Source organism: Lacerta agilis, chromosome 14 (assembly GCF_009819535.1).
Source record: "Lacerta agilis isolate rLacAgi1 chromosome 14, rLacAgi1.pri, whole genome shotgun sequence".
In the NCBI taxonomy this organism is placed as follows: domain Eukaryota; kingdom Metazoa; phylum Chordata; class Lepidosauria; order Squamata; family Lacertidae; genus Lacerta; species Lacerta agilis.
Window position 1 is genome coordinate 11,755,091 of NC_046325.1, and position 23,021 is coordinate 11,778,111.

A 23,021-nucleotide genomic window follows, 5' to 3' on the forward strand; every position below is an offset into this window, starting at 1 on the left:
CCTGCATGATTGATATTATTTTTAAATATACAGCAGGCATGAAGTGGGTGGCACTAGATTGGGGCCACAGTATGCTTTACTACAACTAAACCAGAATGCGGTAGCTAGACTGGTGACCTGAGAGTGGCTGCCGAGACCACATAGCACTGGTCCTGAAAGACCTACATAGGCTCCTAGTAAGCTTCCGGGGGAAATTCAAAGTGTTGGTGCTGACCTTTAAAGCCCTAAACAGCAGATCTGTTTGGAGTTTCCATCAAAAATTTTTTTATTGCATTTATAACATTTCAGAAACACACACAAATCACACTAGTGATAATTTCTTTTCTATGTACTATTTCCAGTCAGTTTGCAAAACAGATTATTCATTTTATTTTGTTTTATGACATATTTTCAATTGATTCTGCCAAAATGAAATTATAATTTAACTGCATCCCAGAAGCATACTTGGATATCTTTGGAATGCTGTGCGCCAAGAATTGGGGTCCTCCTTGATCCTGCTTAGACACTGGTCATCCTGACTGGTCATTAAGGGTTGTATCCAACGCTATCTGTGCAAAAGCAGATCAGACTTCTGATAGCACAGTGGGACTTTACCATCTCCTCCTCAAAGTCTGCTTTGGATGGTTCCTCTGGAGGATATTTTGGGGGTTATGCAAGGGGAAAGAGAGGAAGGTTAAGTCACACTGTACAAATAGATGTCAATTCATGCAGTTACAGGTGGGTAGCCATGTTGGTCTGCCATATTCGAAATACCATAGTCGTAATACCCCTCCCCACTCCCTCACTATATTTAAGGATCTGGTGACTTCTGTTTCAGTGTATCTGAAGAAGTGTGCATGCACATGAAAGCTCATACCAAGAACAAACTCAGTTGGTCTCTAAGGTGCTACTGGAAAGAATTTTCTATTTTGTTTCAATTCATGCAGTGTTGGATTCTACCCTATGGACTCCATCTGTAAATACAATCATTTTAATAATTTTAATAAATTTGAATACATGCTTGGGTGTTTTGAGAGACTTGTTTCCTTCAGCCTTATTAAACTACCATCTTTCTCCTCAACCATCTTTCCTTTTTCCTCAGCAACCTGTCCACGGCTTCTTTCACCTGGTCATTCCTCAGGCAGTAGATCAAGGGGTTAAGAAAGGGTGTAATTGCCGTGTAGAAGAGTGTGACTGCCTTAGTGACTGCTGAATGAGTTTTTCCACTTGGAATCAAGTACATCGCTGCTACTGAGCCATAAAAAAGTGTGACCACAACTAGGTGAAAAGATAAGGTAGCAAAAGCTTTCCTACAAGTGTCTTGGTTAGAGGTTTTCATCAGGGTGAGAATCACAATGCCATAGAATAGTAGAACCAATAAGACATTAATTAAAAACAGAGCATGCATGAATATCTGGCAGACAAAGGGAACATTTCCGAGTGGAGGGCAGGCCAGGGACAAAATGGGCCCAGGATCACACAAAAAATGGTCAATGATGTTAGGTCCACAGAAGGACAACTTGGAGATCAAAATCACTGGGATAGGGTACCACATGAAACCAACAACCCAGCATGCACCTACCAGAGCAGAACAGGAATATTGGGACATAATTTGTGGGTAGCGAAGTGGGTGACAGATGGCCAAGTACCGGTCCAAAGCCATGGCTGAGAGGAAGAAGCATTCAGTGTTACCAAGTGAGAAGAAGATGTAGAACTGGAGGAAGCAGGCATGGAAGGAGATGAGCCCAGGAGGAGACACCAGGTCAAAGAGCATCCGGGGCACAGTGGTGGACACATAGCACATCTCCATCCAGGAGAAGTTGCTCAGCAGTATGTACATGGGGAGCTGAGCCAGGTGGTTATCTAGGAAGACCACTGCAATGATGGTGATGTTCTCAGCCATGGTGAGCATGTAGAGAATGGCAAAGAAGACAAGAAGCAAATATTGTTTCTGCTGTTCAACTTCGAATCCAAGCAAAATGAATTCCTGCACTGCAGTCCCATTGGCCATCTCTACCTGGAGTCAAATAATAGAATCACTATTGCACAGCATAAAGAGGTGTACAGTTGTTTAAATACCATTAGCTTACAATGAAAAAGAAAGGTTATACAGACTTGCTGTGGGACATTTCTTCTGCCTATCCTATGTTACAGTTCACAAGTGATTATTCACTAATATAACATAATGCACTTAAAATATAGTACTTTGAGGCTGTTTAATTCTGATATCCAAGAGTTTTGCAGTGAATAGCATCTCCCCAGTTTTGCTAAAGTCTCTCACCACTGAATCCAGAAATAACACCAATCTGATAGTGTGCCCAGCTTACTTAATTTTAAAATGACAAAGCAAGAGCAGCACAAAACCTTGATTTAAATAATATATTTGAGATTGATTGTACAATATACACGAGAAAGAGATTGTTCTTTGAATTATATCTTAGAACCAATCGCTGCTGCTGTTTTACAGAAGTTAGAGTTCATTCTACTGTTATGCATTCCCAAATGCCTTGCCCATCATTTTGATGAGAGAATAGCAGGTATTTGAGTTGCAGCTTCTACATTTGCTTCATTTACAAGTATACATGTGCAATGGAAACAAACAGGGTCCTGTAAGAATGCAAAACTGGAACTCCTGCTTCAAGTCCCCTGAAGAAGAAAACTAAACCACAAAAATGCTTCTTAAATTCAAACAACTAACTCCAACTCCACTCAGCACCCCTCTAACTACAATGAATATCACCTTCCAAAAGAGATATTTTCTAGCCATTAGAAGTGCATCTATTTCACCTATTTACAAGTTATCAGTCAAACAAAGGAGGCTTTCCAGCCATCAATTTAAGCAATGCAAATGAGGTTGCGGAGGAGGTCTTTATGAAGGTAAACAGTTGACTTAATAAAATCTGGGATCAAAAATCCAGTATGTAGCTTAGAATCATTGGCATGCCCCATGATCCTTTCTTCTTATTCTAAATTCTCACCACAATCATTTTGCAATGTTTTCTCGAAATTTCCTAGAAGAAGTCAGAGATACCCCCCACCCCGCGAGAAATGACATTCAAATCTACAGTTCCCACCCACGTTTCTATTTTGCTGGCAATGACTCCCATATGAAGATCCTTCCTGGGTCACATCAAAGGCCCACCTGGTCCAGCAGGTGGCTAACCAGTAGCCTAGGGGAAGCCCACAAGCACAACACAACTACAATAACACTCTCCATACCTCAGTAGGAGTCAAAATGGTGCTCTGTGATCCAGTAAAAACTCACTAGAAGTTCATGAAATGATTTGGGGGAAAAGGTTGTCAATAGGAGTTAAAACATTGACCCATAAAGTAGAGGTTAGTGTTTTCTGTACGTTTAGCTGGTAGTTGTCTTCCAGATGTTGTGAAGTACATAAAGAGCCATACTGCAGTTCTGGAGGAAATTAAAAGTCACCAGATGTATGTACATGCAGACTAGAATTCAAATGCCCTGATCAGTACCGACTACAGCTTTAATCAGAAACTGAAATGAATCTTGGGAATATCTCCTTCAGGAACAATATTCTAAATCAAAACAGCACCCTTTGGGATTGGGATGCAATGTAGTACCACAGGCTGCCTCCCTCCACTCTGGTATGATGCATGCCTCCTGTTTTCCAAAATACTGCCTCTTCCAAATGTTGCTCTTCTTAAAGAACAAATTGGATGGCCAAAGCTTGGAGCACATGAACCAGAGCCGGTGTGATGTATTGTTCTTAATATTATGGTCATTAATTTATAGAGTGCCAACAATTTTCTAAATTCTGCTTACTGATTGGAAACAATTTTGTCTCTGCCAGCAGGCTTCCAATTGAGAAGATGTGACACAAAAGGGGAAAGGGGATGAGGAGGGAAAAGGAAAACAGGCCAACTCAGTTACCAGTTCTAAAAAATCATGTAACTGGACATACTATAGCAACTTCATGTTACAGTACCAGCACCTTTTTTTCTAGAAGAAAAGCACTGCAATTAGCTAACTTTTTAGTTCCCATGGAACAACCAGCTCCTCTGGGCCATTACTCTAGGGTGTCATATATTGCAAAGAAGATCTGGTATATATTGTTACAAAAGTTCGGTGCACCTCCTTCTCTTTGTAGACAGTGGCATAGCAGGGTCAGGTGATACCTGGTGTGGAAATTTTTTGTCACCCACACATTGAAATTCCCCCTCCTTCCCTCCACCCCCCTGTCAAATGTAGATCCCGGCTTCTCCCCTTTCCTCCTTCCACCCCCCCCCCCTTGAAAGACAGCCACACAGGCAGCAATCTGGTGTAGATCACAGCTTCTCCCCCTTATTCCAGTCCAAGGCGATGTGTGCTCAGCCAGGCTGTCACGTGGCCTCCCTAAGGAGAGAAGGAGGAGAAGGAAAAGGAACTGTGACCAGGCTCAAGGGTTGGTGACGGTGTCCTGGAGGTTCGGGCTTGTGCTGACCTCTCCCCACCCTCAGCCTCAGCCTCCACCCCCACCCCGCTTCTCCTTTCCCACCAGGGCAACCGGCGGCAGCGGAAGGAGCATGGCAGCGTTGTTTGCCTGAAGCTGCTGCTTTCTTTCGATGGTCGGGAGCGGGCACTTTGAGCATTTTGTCACCCCCCTCGTGATGACACCTGGGGCGGCGCGCTACTACCACACCCATCTTCCTCCACTGCTGTTTGTTGAGTGGTAGCAAGAGTCCACGGGGCTCCAGGCACTCACCCAGGATCTGTGTTGCTTTGGAGAATTGAGACATGGTGGGAGACTGCAGTAGCTTTAAGAAATATGGTTTATTTACCTATTTACACCTTCAGTCTGCATGGAGGGACTCCAGATCTTATATCAAGTTCATTTCAAGAGGGGCTTATGCCCCATAGAAGTGCAGCCAGCCTTCAGCCAAGATAGATCCCTGTCTATTTCCCCCCCTTCTTTTTCCCAGCAACCCCTTCTCAAGACTCTCTTTTCCTGTTCCTTCAAACACACACCCCACCACCTTGGCATATTCTGTATCCCAGGCCAAAGGGTTCATCTCAGATGGCCCATCGACACCTTTTGTCATATTAACAGATTTGCTCTCCACTAGGCCAGCCAAGCTGGTTTGTTATGAGGAAAGTTCTGCAGGTAAAGGTTTTAATTAAACTTATGGGCCTTGACAATGTTTTATTTCCAAAAAGGAGTCAGTTTTCATGCATCTACAATTGCGGTGTGGTCCCCCCTTTCCATAAGCAATTGTTCATTCCAGAAACACCTTAACCAGAATCAGTTTTGTTTGAAGGAGAGGAATTCAGACATTTGTGCTATTTTGGCAATATTTGTTTTATTTCCATATATGCAAGTGAAGAATAAGTTGAGGCAAGCAGGGCACATGTTCTTCCCAAGCAGCAGAAACCCCGAGCGAGGCGCCCTGCACCACAAGGTCCATTCAGCCCACACTTCCCTCCCTGATGGACCTTTCTGAATCTCACTCTGCCACTGCTATTTCTTCCCACACTCCCACACACCTACACTACATCCTTTCAGGGTGGGGATTTGACAGAGGGACTTCCTGTAACATCATCAAAACCCTTAGAAGGTGTGGAGCTTAAGGGATTTGAGAGGACATGTTCTACCAATATTACTATGTTGATTGACTTAAATTAAAAGAGGGATGTGTGCACGTCTTGGGATAAATTAATTTGATCTGAGGTTGGTCAAAATGACTCTCGGGGTCCCTTCCAACTCCATGATTCTATGATCTCTTCAAAGGGCATGTTGCTTTGTTTAAACTTTATTTCCCACTCCTACCAGCATTTTTTATACCATGCCCTTTGTCATCAGCAGTCGTGACATTCTCCTTAGCAACTTGCCCAGAGCCTCCCTCACCTGATCATTCCTCAGACAGTAGATCAGGGGGTTCAGAAAAGGTGAAATAGCAGTGTAGAAGAGCGCGGCTGCTTTTCTGGCCCCTGCTTGGCTTTCTCCACGTGGAATTAAATACATAGCTCCCACAGTGCCGTAAAAGAGGGTCACCACCAAGAGGTGCATAGATATGGTGGAGAAGGACTTCTGACGGCTACCTTGGTCAGAGGACTTTATCAGGGTAAAAATGACTATGCCATATGATAACACAACAAATAATACATTGACTAAAAACAAAACATGTATGATGACCCGGCATATAAAGGGAACATTTCCAAGAGGAGGACAGGCCAAGGACAGAATTGGCACAGGATCACACACAAAATGGTCAATGATGTTAGGTCCGCAGAAGGTTAGCTTGGAGATCAAAGTAACTGGGAAAATATAGGCCAGAAAGCCAAGGACCCAACAAGAGGCCACCAGGGAATAGCAGGAATTTGGGGACATTATTTGTGGGTAGCGTAGTGGGTGGCAGATGGCCAAGTACCGGTCCAAAGCCATGGCTGAGAGGAAGAAGAATTCAGTGCTGCCAAGTGAGAAGAAGATGTAGAACTGGAGGAAGCAGGCATGGAAGGAGATGAGCCCAGGAGGAGACACCAGGTCAAAGAGCATATGGGGCATAGTTGTGGTCACATAACATATCTCAAGCCAGGAGAAGTTGCTCAGCAAGATATACATGGGGAGCTGAGCTAAGTGAGCATCCATGAAAACCACTGTGATAATGGTGATGTTCTCAACTAAAGTGATGATATAGAGGATGGTAAAAACAATGAGGAGCACTAATCGCTTCTCCTTCTCAACTCCAAATCCCAGCAAGATGAATTCCTGCACAGTGGTACCATTGACTATCTCCATCTGGAATCACATAACAGAAGCAGTATCATACACCATCAGAGAGGTATCGGTTTATTCACATACCATGAGCGTGTCTGCCTGTTTCCACCAACACACAAAGGGTAAACAGCTATGAAATTTAGGGAGTGCAGTAGGGCCTTTCCTTCCTCGCACCATGTGTATCAGATCACAAGTGAACAGTGTTCAGAAGCAATTATTTTTTCTCATTAACTATAAATTTAAAATGGAATAAGAGCAAATGCACTTAAAGCAGACAACTATGGGGAAATATAATTCAGAATAGTTATAGCAACTTTGCCATGAACAGCTTGTCCCCAAATGCACTGAATTCTTTCAACTGCCCTGCCACAAACACACAGTGAGAGAGAGAGAGGCAGGCTACTAAATCCAGAAATGGCATTGAGCCAAATCAGAGAGAGAGAGAGAGAGAGAGATACTTTACCTAAATCTGGTTAGGAGTGAAATATGTTAAGGGATGGGACATTGATGCCCTGAGACATTTTGCTGTTTGAAGAACATCAAATTCCCCCACCCATTATGCTAGGGTCAACACCTTTATTTTGTATATATTTTTATTAAATTTTCTGTTTTACAATTTAAACTACTCATTTTTACATCCTTAAGATATCAATGACTTCCCTTCTTCTCTTTCCACGGTTCATTTTACATATCATAAATCCCTGCATATTTTACAGAAACTATACCACTCAGTATTCCATTATAACACCCATCACAACTCATTTATGCTGTTGTATTTATCTTAATGCTGCCAGCATTTTCAGCTGTACACAGTTATTTCCCACATATTCAATAAACGTTTTCCAGCCTTCTCTAAAAACATGTTATTCTTGTTCCCTTATTCTATATCTGCAAGCTGTGCACATTCTGTCAATTTAAGCTGCCACTCTTCTTTGGTCAATCGTTTTCCATTTTTGGGCTAACAAAACATGGGCCACCATAGTGGCATACATAAATAACCCTAAATAAACCACAATCGGAAGGGGTGAGCTCCCATTGTTTGGTCCCAGCTCCTGCCCACCTGGTAGTTAGAAAGCACTTCAAAGTGCAAGTAGATAAATAGGTACCACTCCAGCGAGAAGGTAAACGGCGTTTCTGTGTGCTGCTCTCATTCACCAGAAGTGGATTAGTCATGCTGACCACGTGACCCAGAAGCTGTCTGCGGACAAATGCCAGCTCCCTTGGCCTATAGAGTGAGATGAGCGCGTAACCCCAGAGTCGTCCACAACTGAACCTAACAGTCAGGGATACCAATGTTTCAATGCCACTGATTATTTCTGGCTGCACTTTTAATCACTGACTGGCTCAACCCTTGGGAACACCTCTCTCAGGAACTAAGCTCTCTGCCAACACACAGTAGCATCTCTTGGGAGACACAATGCCACCCCACTTCTCCTCTCCTTGCTATGTTGCATAGATTCTACTGTGTGTTCTTTCTTTGTTCTGTATTAAGCTGTGCTGCTAATTCAAGTTGTGGTGTGGTCTCTCTTTCCATAAGCAAAGGTTCATTCCAGAACAGTTTTGTTTGCAAGTAAGGATATCAGATGACTATGTTGTTTTTTTACTTGTTTTATTTCCATATATAGAAGTGGAACATAAGTTGAGGCAAGCAGGACACTCATTTCAACCAAGCTACAGATCCACTACACATCCCTCCCTGTCTTCCATCCAGGAAGCATAGATAGATAATAAGAGTTCAAGGGCACAGCCAAGCCAGGCAGGGAGGGAGGGTATGAAGTAGGTATGGTGAAGGGCATGACCTTGGGAGAAGTGGTGTGACCTATCACAGAGTAGGGGGCATGGCATTTATAGAGTACCAACGATCAGAGATAAGGACCCAAAGGACCACATTTTGTCCCTGGGCTTCAGATTCCTCCATCTTGTTTTAGTCTGTGCAATCTGCCTTTCCTTATGGTTATAATGGAGTGTGATATTTACAACCGGCCGATGCTGTATATAATACAATGAACATGGTTTCACCAAGAGCAGAAGGCAAAACAAACAAAAAGCACGACCAGAGTACATTCCCCTGGTGTCTTCCTTGCCACGATAATGGATTTAAAGCATCCCCCTTCCTTGAAGAAAATGTTGTGGCTCTGGAAGATCCAGACTTTGGGCTGATCTAGTTGTCTTTCCCTTCTACTACGCCACCTCGGGGTCTCAAATTTCAGTAGTGCCCTGTGCAACCCCAAAATTCAGCACCCCTATCTCTCACCCTGAAGTTGAGGCTCCAGTACTTTGGCCACCTCATGAGAAGAGAAGACTCCCTGGAAAAGACCCAGATGTTGGGAAAGATGGAGGGCACAAGGAGAAGGGGACGACAGAGGATGAGATGGTTGGACAGTGTTCTCGAAGCTACTAACATGAGTTTGGCCAAACTGCGGGAGGCAGTGAAGGATAGGTGTGCCTGGCGTGCTCTGGTCCATGGGGTCACGAAGAGTCGGACACGACTGAACGACTGAACAACAACAACATCTCTCACCCTCCCTCCCAGTGGGATCTGAGACCTACTGAATATGCATTAACTTGACCCTCCTGTATCAGTTACCAGATTCTTTAGCAATTTTGCATGATGTGTTTAGTTTTTCCACAAGTCCAGAGATTATTGATCTACCTGCCCCTATGACTGTAGCTGAGAGAGTGTGCAATTTATAAACAACCACAGGGCCACTGTTGTATAAATATTCCCTACACCAAGACAAATTAGGGAACAGTCTTTGCTTGAGCCCTTTTCCCTGACATGCTGCTGTCTAAAAGATTGACATACGGAATTATCCTTCCCTTGGGAATTGAATTTGAAGCAAATAGAGGCTTTGTTCACACTCCCATTTACTGTGCACTCTGCTCCTTTCCACTGCTAGGTTTTTTACATGTTCACACAGCATTATACAAAATTGTATTCTGTACTTCGTTATAAAATACTGCTGTTTGATGCATTGTTTCTCAAACCAGCTTCAAACCCTTAAGCTGTTCCCAATTCATCTTAACTAAGGTGTGAACTCCTTTGCATAGGGTAAATACATCCCCACCCTATCAATGCCCCCTGGTGCATACACAAACAGAAACATATCTGACACTAATGAAGCCATGCTGATAATGGTAATGAATGCAACTCATAGATCTTGGGTTTTGTTTTCCTCTCTTACTGTAGTGATGATACTAAATAATGGCTAGCTGTTGGAAAATCCTTCTCCTTTCAGAGGGCCAAATTTGCCCCTTTTTGCTGCTTTGGTGCTACCTTGAAAAATGTGTGTGATGGCAAACACAATGTTACAGCCAGTCTCCATAGCCATGAAGTGAAAGGAAAGTTTACATCTTTACAGTGGCGGAGCTTCATGCTCCGGCACCGGGGGCGGCACCGAGGGCAGGAAGCAGGCAGGGGTGGGGCTGGCGTGCATTCTGGGGGTGGGGTGCACCACCCACAGGGGCGTGGCTGCATTCTGGGGGCGTGGCACGCCAAGATGGAACCCTATCGGGATCCCTCTGCCGGGAGCGTCCCGCCCCCTACGCCCCACCCTTCCTACGCCAGTGCATCTTTAGAAACAGGCAAGGAACAAACACAAATCAACAGTCAAGAGGCTCACACCTTCTGAAGAAATAAAAAGGTAATTAAGATAACGTTCTTGAAATTGCAGAATGGTAGAATATTGCAGCAGAGGAAAGTGAAAGTTTGCACTAAGCAATTAAGAATTCTAATTCATACACACACACACACACACACACACACAAACATATAAACATATTTGACATGTACACACGTAAATTGAATATCATTGGAAATGTAAAAACAAATGATATTTAAGGTTCAAATCTAATTATTTTTAGTGCGTGTATATTTGATTTGATGGAGCACACAAAAACCATTAGGAAATAATTTTAACTCTGATGGTTACCTCAAGTGTTTTAGGCCTAGCATTCTGGTTCCTAAAGGGGAAATGGAGTTTCTTGTGGTCCTGTTGACAAGTCTATGTAAAATAAAAATTAATTTTGATTTCTAGTCTCAGATGGATTTATTCTAGGCAACCCTGAGGTGTTTCTTGGCTTGAATCTTGAATGGACAATATAAAATATGGGGGAGGAAATGTTTCTGTCTTACTTAACTCTAAATATTTAAGTGTGGAGAGAGAGTTCTGAAAGACTCATTTTGTCCTACTTTTGTCTCAACACCTCATCTTATTACCTTTCTTTTCTGCAACCTGCCCATAGCCTCTTTCACTTGATTGTTCCTCAGACAGTAGATTAGAGGGTTAAGGAATGGTGTAATCGCTGTGTAGAAGACAGTCACTGCCTTCACAACCTCTGACTGACTTTCTCCACCTGGAATACAATACATCGCTCCTACTGTGCCATAGAAAAGTGTTGCCACCATTATATGAAAAGATATGGTGGAGAAGGCCTTCCTTCGACTGCCTTGGCTAGATGTGTTTATCAGATTAAGAATCACAAAGGCGTAGGACAGCACAACAAAAAAGACGTTGCCTAAAAACAGAGTATTAATGAAAATTTTGCAGACAAGAGAAATGTTCCCAAGAGGAGGGCAGGCCAAGGATAGAATTGGACCAAGATCACACATAAAATGGTCAATAACATTAGGACCACAGAAGGACAACTTTGAGATTAAAATAACTGGAATGATGTAGCCCAGGAAGCCTCCAGTCCAACATGCACCCACCAGGGCATAACAGGAATGTCGGGACATAAGTTGTGGGTAGCGCAGAGGATGACAGATGGCCAAATACCTATCCAAAGCCATGGCTGAGAGGAAGAAGGTTTCTGTGCAGCCAAATGAGAAGAAGAAGTAGAACTGAAGGAAGCACTCATGGAAAGAAATTACCCCATGATGGGATGCCAGGTCAAAGAGCATACGGGGCACAGTGGTAGATACATAGCACATCTCCATCCAGGAAAAGTTGCTGAGCAGGATGTACATGGGAAGCTGGGCCAAGTGGTTATCTAGGAACACCACTGTCATAATGGTGATATTCTCAGCCAAAGTGAGCATGTAAAGAATGGTGAAAAACACAAAGAGCAAAAATTGTTTCTGCGACTCCACTCTAAATCCCAGCAAAATGAATTCTTGGACTGTGGTTCCGTTGGCTATCTCCATCTGGAAACACACAACAGAAGAATTGTCACATACTGTAAGGAGGTATTAAAAGTTTGTGTACCCTTTTGGTTTCCCCTGAAAGACAAAGGCTTAAGTAGGCATGTCATCAAGTAGTGCAGTGTGATGTTCCTTCTCCACCTACATGTGGTACAGATCTTATGTGATTACTCCTCAAGAGCAACTATATTTCAGATTGACTCTAAATTATATCAAAAGTCTAACTCCCAAGAATGAATTTACAAAATGCTAATCTATTTCTTATCAGATTTCTGAGAGGGATTCTCCTTTGACCTGGGATGTGTTTCCATGGTAACTAGATATTAACTGCATTCCTTAAAATATAGATGGGAGAAACTGTCAATTTTGGTTTCTCCCTGTTTCTTTTTTTCAAACTTACACTCAGTTTTCCACATTTCCACATCAGTTTGTGATTATTATTTCTAAGTCCTCGTGAAAATTCATCAGCATTTTAGTGCTAACATTTCCTAATATATATTTTCTATCAATTGTTTCTTAGCATGCACATTTTTGCAAAGCAATTTCCCACAATATAATACATGTTTGTATCTTATTTCCACTAATATATCCATTTTATATGCACTTTACCTTGGTATACCCTGTATGTATTTTTCTACACATTACTTGTCCAGATTGAACTGCAAAATTTGGTTCATTAAAAGTTATCCCTTTAATGTACATTGAATTGAATTTCTCCCCATTCCTATCTGCTTCCCTGAAATCCTTAGGGATATCTAAAAGGGGGCATAAGGCAGAGCTTTCCCTGCCAACTAAGAATGGGGTAATCCTGGTGCCTTTGAAGGAAACGAAGGGATTAGCTTTCTTCCCACCCAACTTTCCATTATCTTGGTAATAGGCCCCATATCTGAACTTCCATAGGTCGCAGCATGTTTTCTTCATCCAGCAAACGGCTTACCCTAAGTCTGGTGTCAGAATCTTGTGGGAGAAATGCTGCTCTCTGAACCTTATATTGGCACTCATCTCTAGCATTGATGGAGCAAAGGACATAAAGACATACTGGTTTGGTGGAAGAAAGATTCAAGATGCATGTCCATGGGCCTGGAGGCAGACCAAAGCTTCAATGCCACTGATTAGTTCTGGCTCTGTTTTTAATCACTGACTGACACAACCCTTGGGAATATCTCTCTAAGGAACTAAGCTATTTCTCAACAAAGCATCTCTGGGAGATGCAATTCCACCTTATTCCCCCCTCTCCTCACTATGTTGCATGCATTCTTCTCTCTGTTTCTTCTTTGTTCTATATTAAGTTGTGTTAATTAAAGTTGTTGTTTGCTTCCTCTTTAACCAAGCAAAGAGGCATCTTGACTGGGACTCGTTTCCTTTGGGGGAGAGAACCCTACCAATTATTATGTTTTGGCAATGTCTACTTTACAAATGAAGGCAAGCAGGCATGTTGCCTACAAACCTTGCAAGGGTTTACTTGGTTGCCGTATTCAGGGAGGAATTTTCTCCTGCAAGCAAATCGGCTGGCTTGTACGCTTTTGCGTACCTCACAGCAACCTCCACAACTTTGGTGGATAAGGCATTGAGCTGGAACCTTAGTCAGATGGATATCCCATTAGAAAGGGATGTGGGTGGCACCGTAGTCTAAACCACTGAGCCTCTTGGGCTTGCTGATCAGAAGGTCAGCAGTTCGAATCACCGTGACGGGGTGAGTCCTGTTGCTCTGTCCCAGCTTCTGCCAACCTAGCAGTTCAAAAGCACGCCAGTGCAAGTAGATAAATAGGTAGCACTGTGGTGGGAAAGTTAATGGCATTTTCAGGCACTCTGGATTCCATCACAGTGTTCTGTTGCACCAGAAGTGGTTTAGTCATGCTGGCCACATGACTCAGAAAGCTGTCTGTGGACAAACGCCAGCTCCCTTGGCCTGAAAGCGAGATGAGCACCACAAGCCAATAGTCACCTTTGACTGGACTTAACTGTCTAGGGGGTCCTTTGCTTTTAGCTTTTTATCCTGTTAGAGGGGTCCAGGAGGGTTGTTTCTGTCTGGGGGTACACTGGGGGACCGATGGGCCAAAAACTTTCCCAATGGCAGCCTGTGCAGGGTTGTGACATCTATTCTATATTGGGGGTGAAGTCCCAGTGCAAGGTTGACTCCACCAGGTTCCTATCAGGTGGGCTGCTTGATGCTGGATACATGCCCAATGCGTTTTCCAAACTTATTCTTTCCTGTAACCAATAAAGTTGTGACCCAGTTCAACCAAATACCAGTCTCCTGTGTTGATTCTTTTGCCCCTCACTTCACCTGTTATGGCTGTTATGCCCTTGTGCTGGCAATCCAAGGATACATTCTAGCCAGACAAAAACATTCAAGAAGGGTATGAGACCATATAACACCGGTCCTGAAAGACTTTCATTGGCTCCTAGTATGTCTCCGAGCACAATTCAAAGTGTTGGTGTTGACCTTTAAACCCCTAAACGGCCTCAGCCCAGTGTCCCTGAAGGAGTGTCTTCACCCCCATCATTCAGCTTGGACACTGAGGTCCATCTCCAAGGGCCTTCTGGTGGTTCCCTCCCAGTGAGAAGTGAGGTTACAGGGAACCAGGCACAGGGCCTTCTTGGTGGCGGTGCCTGCCCTGTAGAACTCCCTTCCATCAGATATCAAGGAAATAAACAACTATATGACTTTCAGAAGACATCTGAAGGCAGCCCTGTTTAGGGAAGCTTTTAATGTTTGATGTTTTATTGTGTTTTTAATATTCTTTTGGAAGCTGCCTTGTTGTAGTAGTTGTTGAGAAGCAGGGGTGATGTAGGGTGAGCCCAGAGGGTAAGGGTTGTGGCTAAAGAAGAGTGTGGCCTACAGAGAGTACCAAGGACCATATAGCAGGTGTTCCTGAACTGTGGTCTGCAGACTATTGCAAACACTTCCCTCATTCCTTCACCCAGGGAGATTCATACTGATTCCCAGAGAATTGCTAGTGAAGGACTTGGGAAACAAGCAGTCACCAAAATGAAAAGTGGTATAAACACCACTGAGAAGCATTCTAATTATTCTTATTTTCATTGTTTTATTTTTTTCTGCCCCACTTTGATATTAAATATCAAACTTTATTACAAAAGTAAATATATATTACCCCCATGAATAATATTCCAGGATTCAGATTACATTTATTTAAAACACAATGTACCATACACATAGGATTAATAGTATTTTATTTAACATAATATTCAATCTACTATAATATATAAAATTAAATCTTTCATTTACAATATTCTTTACTTTCTATAATCTATAATCAAAACAAACAGCCCCATCAATTTGATCCACATTTCATTTTTCTTAATTCATGCATCCCTTTTTCAGTCAATTCTGTTTGCCCTTTAAAAAGACCATTAACTGAAAGTTGGCCTACCCAAAACATGTCCAGTTTTCTTTGACCTTTTATTACCTGAAGTCTATGATAGTCTTTCCAATACAGCCATTAGCCAAACTTTAGCAATGTTGAAGATTTATGTACTTAATTTTGTCTAATGTTGAGCTTTTCCTTCCCCTTCAGTTCTTTATCACTATATTCACTATATTCAAGTTCAGCAAGACCAGGATAGGAGCAATTTTTTATTTCTTGTTTTTGAGATTTCTGAAAAATCTTTCTTCCATTTTTTAAAACTTGCCACCACATGTTTAGGTAGTTGCCTATCATGTGTCACTCTCCGGCATATTGGAGAGGAGCCTGGGTTGAGGAAATCCAATTGCCTACATGTCAAATACCAAAAATGTGTTAATTTTAAGGATAACAGCCTTGCAAATGCTGATATTGATATGTAAGGTGTGGTCCATAACCTAGCCCTGTAAAACTCCCACCTGATCCTTTCTTGGTTTGGGAATGATCCAATATTTCTGTATCTCAATGGCTCACAAAAAGCTGTTCCAGCCAACCAATGACCTGATGCAGATTCATTGGTGCAAGGAGGCTTCATTATATTTTAAAGGTTTGCTCAAGTTTTCATTCACACTAAGTCAGATCATTGGTCCATGTAATACATTTGCTGGCAGCAGCTCCCCAGGATTTCAGGCGAGTGTCTCTCCCAGCTACATGGAGATGCCAGGGAATAAGGCTGAACCCCTTTGCATGCAAAAGATAGAACCCTTTCCCCTAAACAAAGTAGTAGTAATAAAATAACATGGACCACAAAATGACTGCTCTTCGTCTTGTTACAATTAATTTATTTATTGACTTCTAAACCACAGTCTCGAAACATTTTACACATGAGATAATTAAAAGCAGTTAAAAACACAAAACAACAAATAAGTCCACCCTCCGACCTTTGGCTTTTATTCCACATAAAATACCTCCCTTTCCCCTCCACTTTCCTACATCACCCTCTTTGTTCTCAACAACCGGAACAATGCTTCCTTCACCTGATCATTCCTGAGACAATAGATGAGGGGGTTGAGCATAGGGGCAAAAGCAGTATAGAAGAGAGCCATCACTTTAGCCTTGTCGCTGTGACTCTCTCCGCTGTGCCCTATATACATAGCTGCCACAGATCCATAAAAGAGTGTCACCACTGCTAGGTGGGAAGACACAGTAGAAAAACCCTTGATACCAGTGCTCTCATTGGATGTTTTCACCAGGGTGAATATTACACATGCATAGGAGACCACAACGAACAGGAAAGTAACCAGAATCACAGAAGAGCTGATAATGAAGCAGAAGAGGGGGACGTACCCCAGTGGAGGACAGGCCACAGCAAGGAGTTGACCAGAGTCACACACAAAGTGATCAAGTATATTGGAGCCACAGAAGGACAACCTGGAGATCAAAAGCACTGGTACAATGTAGCACAGGAAACCAAAAATCCAACATGCAGCCACCAGGACATAGCAGAAATCTGGGGACATAATTTGTGGGTAGCGCAGTGGGTGGCAGATGGCCAAGAACCGGTCCAAGGCCATGGCTGAAAGGAACAGGCATTCAGAAGTACCAAGGGAGAAATAGACGTAAAACTGGAGGAAGCAAGCATGGAAGGAGATGGCCCCACCTGGGAAGGACAAGTCAAAGAGCATCCGTGGTGCAGTGGAAGTCACATAACACATCTCCAGCCAGGAGAAGTTGCTCAGCAAGATGTACATGGGCAGGCGAGCCAGGCGAGCATCATGAACCACTATCATGATGATGATGAAGTTCTCGGCCAATGTGAGGGTGTAGACTGCTGTGAAGAAGATGAGAAGGAGCAGGTGTCCCTGTGGTCCAACTTGGAAGCCCAGCAGAATGAATTCCTGCACTGTGGTCCCATTGACCAGCTCCATCTGGATCACACACAAAACCGCCTGGAGGCTAGTCTTGCATTTTCAGTGGTAAATTAGATTATCTAATGTTTGGAATGGAGAAAGCCTTTGTGCTGGGTAGAGGAAGGGAAAGTTAACCAACTTCGTTTACTAATAATTGAGGTGGCAGGTGTGGGCTGACTTCAATCCTGAGTGATGTATTCCTTTAGAATCCTTTTTTTATCTGCTAATATGCTTTAAATATAGCAGGAAAAGTTTACATTGAGGATCTTTGGACAATTATGCAGTGACTTTCAGGCACTCCTGATAATCCAGTTTTGCTTGAGAATATAAAAACTGAATGAGTAGTCAGGTGCAGTATTCTTTACAAACCTCCTAGTCAATCTCCCAGCCTTCTTTCTGCCCAAACATTGTTTATGGTATGTTAAGCAAGTAGAATACAACAATATGAATTTGTTTCAGCTGTGTTTTTCCTCTGAAGCACCAAAAGTACTGGAATAGTCACAGGTTGCATCTGAAAAAACCCAGCCTTCTAAAATTCCCACCACTTCCCTTCTTGGTTTGGGAATAACCCAACATTTCTGTACCTTAATAGCACACAGAAACCTGCTCCAGCAAACCAAAGACCAGGTGCAGATAAAGTCCCAGTATTCATGTGCACAGATACTTCATGTTGGCATTCCTCTAGCTCAGAGCTGGCTTTGGTAGTTGAGAAAGAAAAGACTGCATTGCAGGGTGTGTTTGGAAAACTCACCTGCAGTTACCATACTGAATTAAAAGCTTTCTTTTAAAGGTTTGCTGAAGTTTTCATTCAAGAAAGGAAGGACTCTTGGGAACTTGCCTATCAAGGCTAATTCTGTTTTTCTTCAAAACAAGATCTCCTTGGAGATTGCTGAAGAACTTGTAATGTATAGTAGCTTTGTTTACTTATGTGCTGAACCTTCCACATTGAATGAATTGGGAACCACTGGTATTTGCTCTTTTTCATATTTTTTCCCTATTAAAATTCCCTATTTATATTTTTAAATAAAGCTTAAAATACAGACAGCAAAAAGGGTAGAACACAAACAACAAATAAAACAAGATCACTGGTTAAGGGAAATAGGAAAGTCACTGATTAGACTCCTTAGAGAATTGTGTGGAAACCTGAGGGACAATTAGAGTAAAACAGACTAAGGAGGAATTTGCAAACTATTGAGGAGGTTTGGTTGTGTATGTTATGTAGCCAGATCATTGTCAGAATACAAATGATGTTTGGGGGGCTTTTTAGGTGAAGGGGCAAACCTCAGTGGTAGAGTACATGCTTGGATGCAAAGAGTCCCAGGTTCAGTCCCTGGCGTCTTCAGAAAGGGCTGAAGACCCTTGGCTAAAACAGCCCCTGTAAAGTATGTAAAGAGAATACTGAGCTAGATGAACCAAAGTTCTGATTCCGTATATCATCATCATCATCATCAAATTTATTATCCTGCATTCACCAGCCAGTCCCAGGGTGGCTTACAACCATTTAACATTGTATACACAGTTAAAACAGATTGGAATCACAGCAAAAGGGTATGTCTAGTAAAACCAGGGTAAGTAGGTGTCTCTTCAGCATTCACCAAATGCTGTATAGTGATGCAGCTCTGTGGGGAGGGAATTCCACAACACAGGGGCTGCTGGAAAGAATGATCTCTCCCTAGGAACTCTGAGTTCCACCCTACAATACATTTTACAGAACTTCTATGGAAATTTAATATTCATGGTTTCCCCCACAGAATCTGGAACCATAGTTAACACTTCCGAGAGCTATAATTCCTAGCACCCTTAACAAATTACAAGACTTGTGGAAACAAGTAAAGGTAAAGGTAAAGAGACCCCTGACCACCAGGTCCAGTCGTGTCCGACTCTGGGGTTGCGGCGCTCATCTCACTCTATAGGCCGAGGGAGCCGGCGTTTGTCCGCAGACAGCTTCCGGGTCATGTGGCCAGCATGACAAAGCTGCTTCTGGCGAACCAGAGCAGCGCACGGAAACGCCGTTTACCTTCCCGCTGGAGCGGTCCCTATTTATCTACTTGCACTTTGACGTGCTTTCGAACTGCTAGGTGGGCAGGAGCTGGGACCGAGCAACGGGAGCTCACTCCGTGGCAGGGATTCGAACCGCCGACCTTCTGATCAGCAAGCCCTAGACTCTGTGGTTTAACCCACAGCGCCACCTGGGTCCCCTGTGGAAACAAGTAGTGGTGGACAAATACTTTCTTTGCCGATGTCCCTTCCATGTGAAAGGCACAGTAATGTGACTTCATATGTATGAAGTTCAGTCAGATATAGGCTGAGGTGTACATTATGCTACCTGAACTCAGGAGGGTTGATAGCCAGAGTGTAATCATGTGTAATCAGGTCATTAGATCAACTTGCTCCATTCCACAGCAATGATGAGCACACTCAGAAGCTATAGGGTCCATTGTTCGATCCATCTCACCAGGCTACAGCGTGAAAGGAGCCACAATAGGAGCACCAGCCATGTCATATGGAAAGTCATTAAAAGAATTCAGGAATCGGTCCACTCCTACAGCACAAAATAGACTTGTTCAGCCCAAAGCTCAGCAGGGAATTCGTCCCCCAACCCCACTTTGTGGCAAATACAAAGTCAAGGATTCCTGCAACTGCATGTGTTGGATGAGAGATGTACTGAAACAGCCTCATATTTGTCAAAGAGGCCACGATGTCATGAGACAGCCAATTTGAGGCAGCCTCAGCAAGGATATTGAATTCCCTCAACACTACTGTTATTGGGTTATCCAACACGGCATCTAAGACCACCTCTGCCAGCACAGTTAGGGCAACCTCTCTCCCCTCTTCCCCCTATCCTTGGTCCTGGCAAATGATTCCCTTAAAAGGTAAAGGGAACCCTGACCGTTAGGTCCAGTCACGGGCGACTCTGTGGTTGTGGCGCTCATCTCGTTTTAGTGGCCGAAGGAGCCAGAATACAACTTCCGGGTCATGTTGCCAGCATGACTAAGCCGCTTCTGGTGAACCAGAACAGTGCACGGAAATGCCGTTTACCTTCCCACCGGAGCAGTACCTATTTATCTACTTGCACTTTGATGTGCTTTTGAACTACAAGGTTGGCAGGAGCTGGGACCGAACAACGGGAGCTCACCCTGTCACGGGGGTTCGAACTGCCGACCTTCTGATTGGCAAGCCCTAGGCTCTGTGGTTTAGACCACAGCACCACCTATGTCCCATGATTCCCTTAACTCACTTCTAAGCACAGTGATAGAATGCAGACAAAAAAGACAGATCCAAAAATCCCAGGTGGAAACCTCAATTACACAGTAGCAGCAATAGAAACATAGGCAGCTGCGTCAGGTCATTCTTCCTCCTAACAAAGGGCTGTCTACATTGATTGGCAGTAGCTCTCATGGATTTCAGGCAAGTGTCTGTCTCAGTTGCCTGGAGATGTCTTTGATTGGACCCGGAACCTTCTGTATGCAGTCAATACTCTTCTACTGAGCTATAACACTTCACCAAATCCATAATGTGTTTTTCCTATAGGCACGACCATAAAATTGTTGTTGATATTTGTATAAATACAATTAATATATTAATTGTCTTTCAAACCACCATCTCAATGTGATTTGTACATAAGAGAATTAAAAGACGTTAAAAACAGAAGTACAACAAATATATTTAAAACAAGACGATGAGCCTAACTAATGGTAAAGACTTGTTTATTCAGCTGGGAAAGGCTGCCGGGACAAAAATGTATTCAACAGTGATTGAAGCTAAATGAATAATCAAAGCTAAAGAAAACAGAGCTGTCCCCACTGTACTGGAAACTCAAAGATGGATAGTGATATCATGAGGAGTTGGATTGCACCCAACAAGAAGAGAAGAAGAAGAAGAAGAAGAGTTTGGATTTGATATCCCGCTTTATCACTACCCGAAGGAGTCTCAAAGCGGCTAACATTCTCCTTTCCCTTCCTCCCCCACAACAAACACTCTGTGAGGTGAGTGGGGCTGAGAGACTTCAAAGAAGTGTGACTAGCCCAAGGTCACCCAGCAGCTGCATGTGGAGGAGCGGAGACGCGAACCCGGTTCCCCAGATAATGAGTCTACCGCTCTTAACCACTACACCACACTGGCTCTCCAGTGTTATCTCTTTGATGCCTTATGTAGGATCTATATAGGGGCATGAAGCTGCTTAGTGACTAATATTAAAAGTCTTCTAGGCTGTATCCTTAAAGGAGTTAATAGGGTACAGAAATGTATTAGCTCATGATTAAGGGCTGCTTGGTTTCTGGTTGAGACCAGGAAGAGCAGTGGTGGGTTTTCCTCCCTGGTCACTGAATTATAGCATTGGACAGCTGCCAGGTACCTTAGGTGCATTGAGTTAGCATGGGAACTTGAGCTATCTCCTTGGCTATTGTCAACCCTCCCTGCTGTTCCCCACTGCTATATACATAGCTGTCAACCCTCCCTGCTGTTTCCCACTGCTATAATAAAGGAATTTCCTGCAAAAAAGGGAAAGGTTGACGGCTATGTATTAGCCAGTCCTTTAAAGTCACAAGTTGGGTTTGCACTTAGCAGCCATTAAAGTAGAAGATTGGGTAGTTTCATTTTAAGATATGAAAACTGTATATAAAGCTCAGTAGTCTCCCTGCTGAATGAAGTTGCCAGACTGACCTAGAGAATAGTAAGAACTTGAGAGGATGTAACTTCACTATCAGGAGTTTCATAACATTGCACAGAAGATGATCTCCCAGCAACTGAAAGGTGATAAGTTACATCTGCTTTTCTGTGCTTTGTGCTTCATATTCTCACCTACAAATAAAACATGTTGAAGTACAAACTTGGTGTATCCTTTATTGCCTATCTGATCCCAAAACAATTCCTTGCTCCTTGGCAAGTCACCAAGTCTCCCACTTTAATTCCAGAAAAAATACCCCCCCCCTTTCCCCTCCACTTTCCTACATCACCCTCTTTGTTCTCAACAACTGGAACAATGCTTTTTTTACCTGATTATTCCTGAGACAATAGATGAGCGGGTTGAGCATAGGGACCAGAGAAGCATAGAATAGAGTCATCACTTTAGTGTTGTCACCGTGACTCTCTCTGCTGTGCCCTATATACAGAGCTGCCACAGATCCATAAAAGAGTGCCACCACTGCTAGGTGTGATGACACTGTAGAAAAACCCTTGAAAACAGTGCTCTCCTTGAATCTTTTTGCCAGGGTGAATACTACACTGGCATAGGAGACCACAATGAACAGGAAGGTGACCATAATCACAGAAGAGGTGACAATGAAGCAGAAGAGGGGGAGGTACCCCAGTGGAGGACAGGCCACAGCTAGGAGTTGGTCAGAGTCACACACAAAGTGATCAAGTATATTGGAGCCACAGAAGGACAACCTGGAGATCAAAAACACTGGAACAATGTAGCACAGGAAGCCAAAAATCCAACATGCAGCCACCAGGACATAGCAGAAACCTGGGGACATAATTTGTGGGTAGCGCAGTGGGTGGCAGATGGCCAAAAACCGGTCCAAGGCCATGGCTGAGAGGAAGAAGCCTTCAGAAGTACCAAGGGAGAAATAGACGTAAAACTGGAGGAAGCAAGCATGGAAGGAGATGACCCCACCTGGGAAGGACAAGTCAAAGAGCATCCGTGGTGCAGTGGAAGTCACATAGCACATCTCCAGCCAGGAGAAGTTGCTCAGCAAGATGTACATGGGCAGTCGAGCCAAGCGGACATCATGAACTACTGTCATGATGATGATACAGTTCTCAGCCAATGTGAGGGTGTAGACTGCTGTAAAGATGATGAGAAGGAGCAGGCGTCCCTGTGGTCCAACTTGGAAGCCCAGCAGAATGAATTCCTGCACTGTGGTCCCATTGGCCAGCTCCATCTGGATTACATAGAAAACTG

The 23,021-nt window shown here is 43.3% G+C and overlaps 5 protein-coding genes across 5 annotated transcripts; all 5 read right to left on the reverse strand.

Annotated features, from left to right (window-relative positions):
- Positions 1–1,036: 1,036 nt before the first annotated feature.
- On the reverse strand, positions 1,037–5,025 carry LOC117057454 (olfactory receptor 11H6-like). The gene is made up of 2 exons (XM_033168300.1): positions 4,960–5,025; positions 1,037–1,996 (listed from the first exon to the last, which is right to left on the reverse strand). Exons 1-2 carry the CDS (start codon positions 5,023–5,025, stop codon positions 1,037–1,039), a joined length of 1,026 nt encoding a protein of 341 aa, XP_033024191.1.
- Positions 5,026–5,759: 734 nt separating this feature from the next.
- LOC117058995 (olfactory receptor 11G2-like) lies at positions 5,760–6,719 on the reverse strand. Its single transcript, XM_033170434.1, has one exon. It carries the CDS (start codon positions 6,717–6,719, stop codon positions 5,760–5,762), a length of 960 nt encoding a protein of 319 aa, XP_033026325.1.
- A 4,186-nt stretch (positions 6,720–10,905) lies between these two features.
- On the reverse strand, positions 10,906–11,844 carry LOC117057455 (olfactory receptor 11H6-like). Its single transcript, XM_033168301.1, has one exon. The coding sequence runs from the start codon at positions 11,842–11,844 to the stop codon at positions 10,906–10,908; it is 939 nt and encodes a 312-aa protein (XP_033024192.1).
- A 4,351-nt stretch (positions 11,845–16,195) lies between these two features.
- On the reverse strand, positions 16,196–17,137 carry LOC117058997 (olfactory receptor 11G2-like). Its single transcript, XM_033170436.1, has one exon. The coding sequence runs from the start codon at positions 17,132–17,134 to the stop codon at positions 16,196–16,198; it is 939 nt and encodes a 312-aa protein (XP_033026327.1). The 5' UTR covers positions 17,135–17,137.
- A 4,925-nt stretch (positions 17,138–22,062) lies between these two features.
- LOC117058998 (olfactory receptor 11G2-like) lies at positions 22,063–23,004 on the reverse strand. The gene has a single exon (XM_033170437.1). It carries the CDS (start codon positions 22,999–23,001, stop codon positions 22,063–22,065), a length of 939 nt encoding a protein of 312 aa, XP_033026328.1. The 5' UTR covers positions 23,002–23,004.
- Positions 23,005–23,021: the final 17 nt, after the last annotated feature.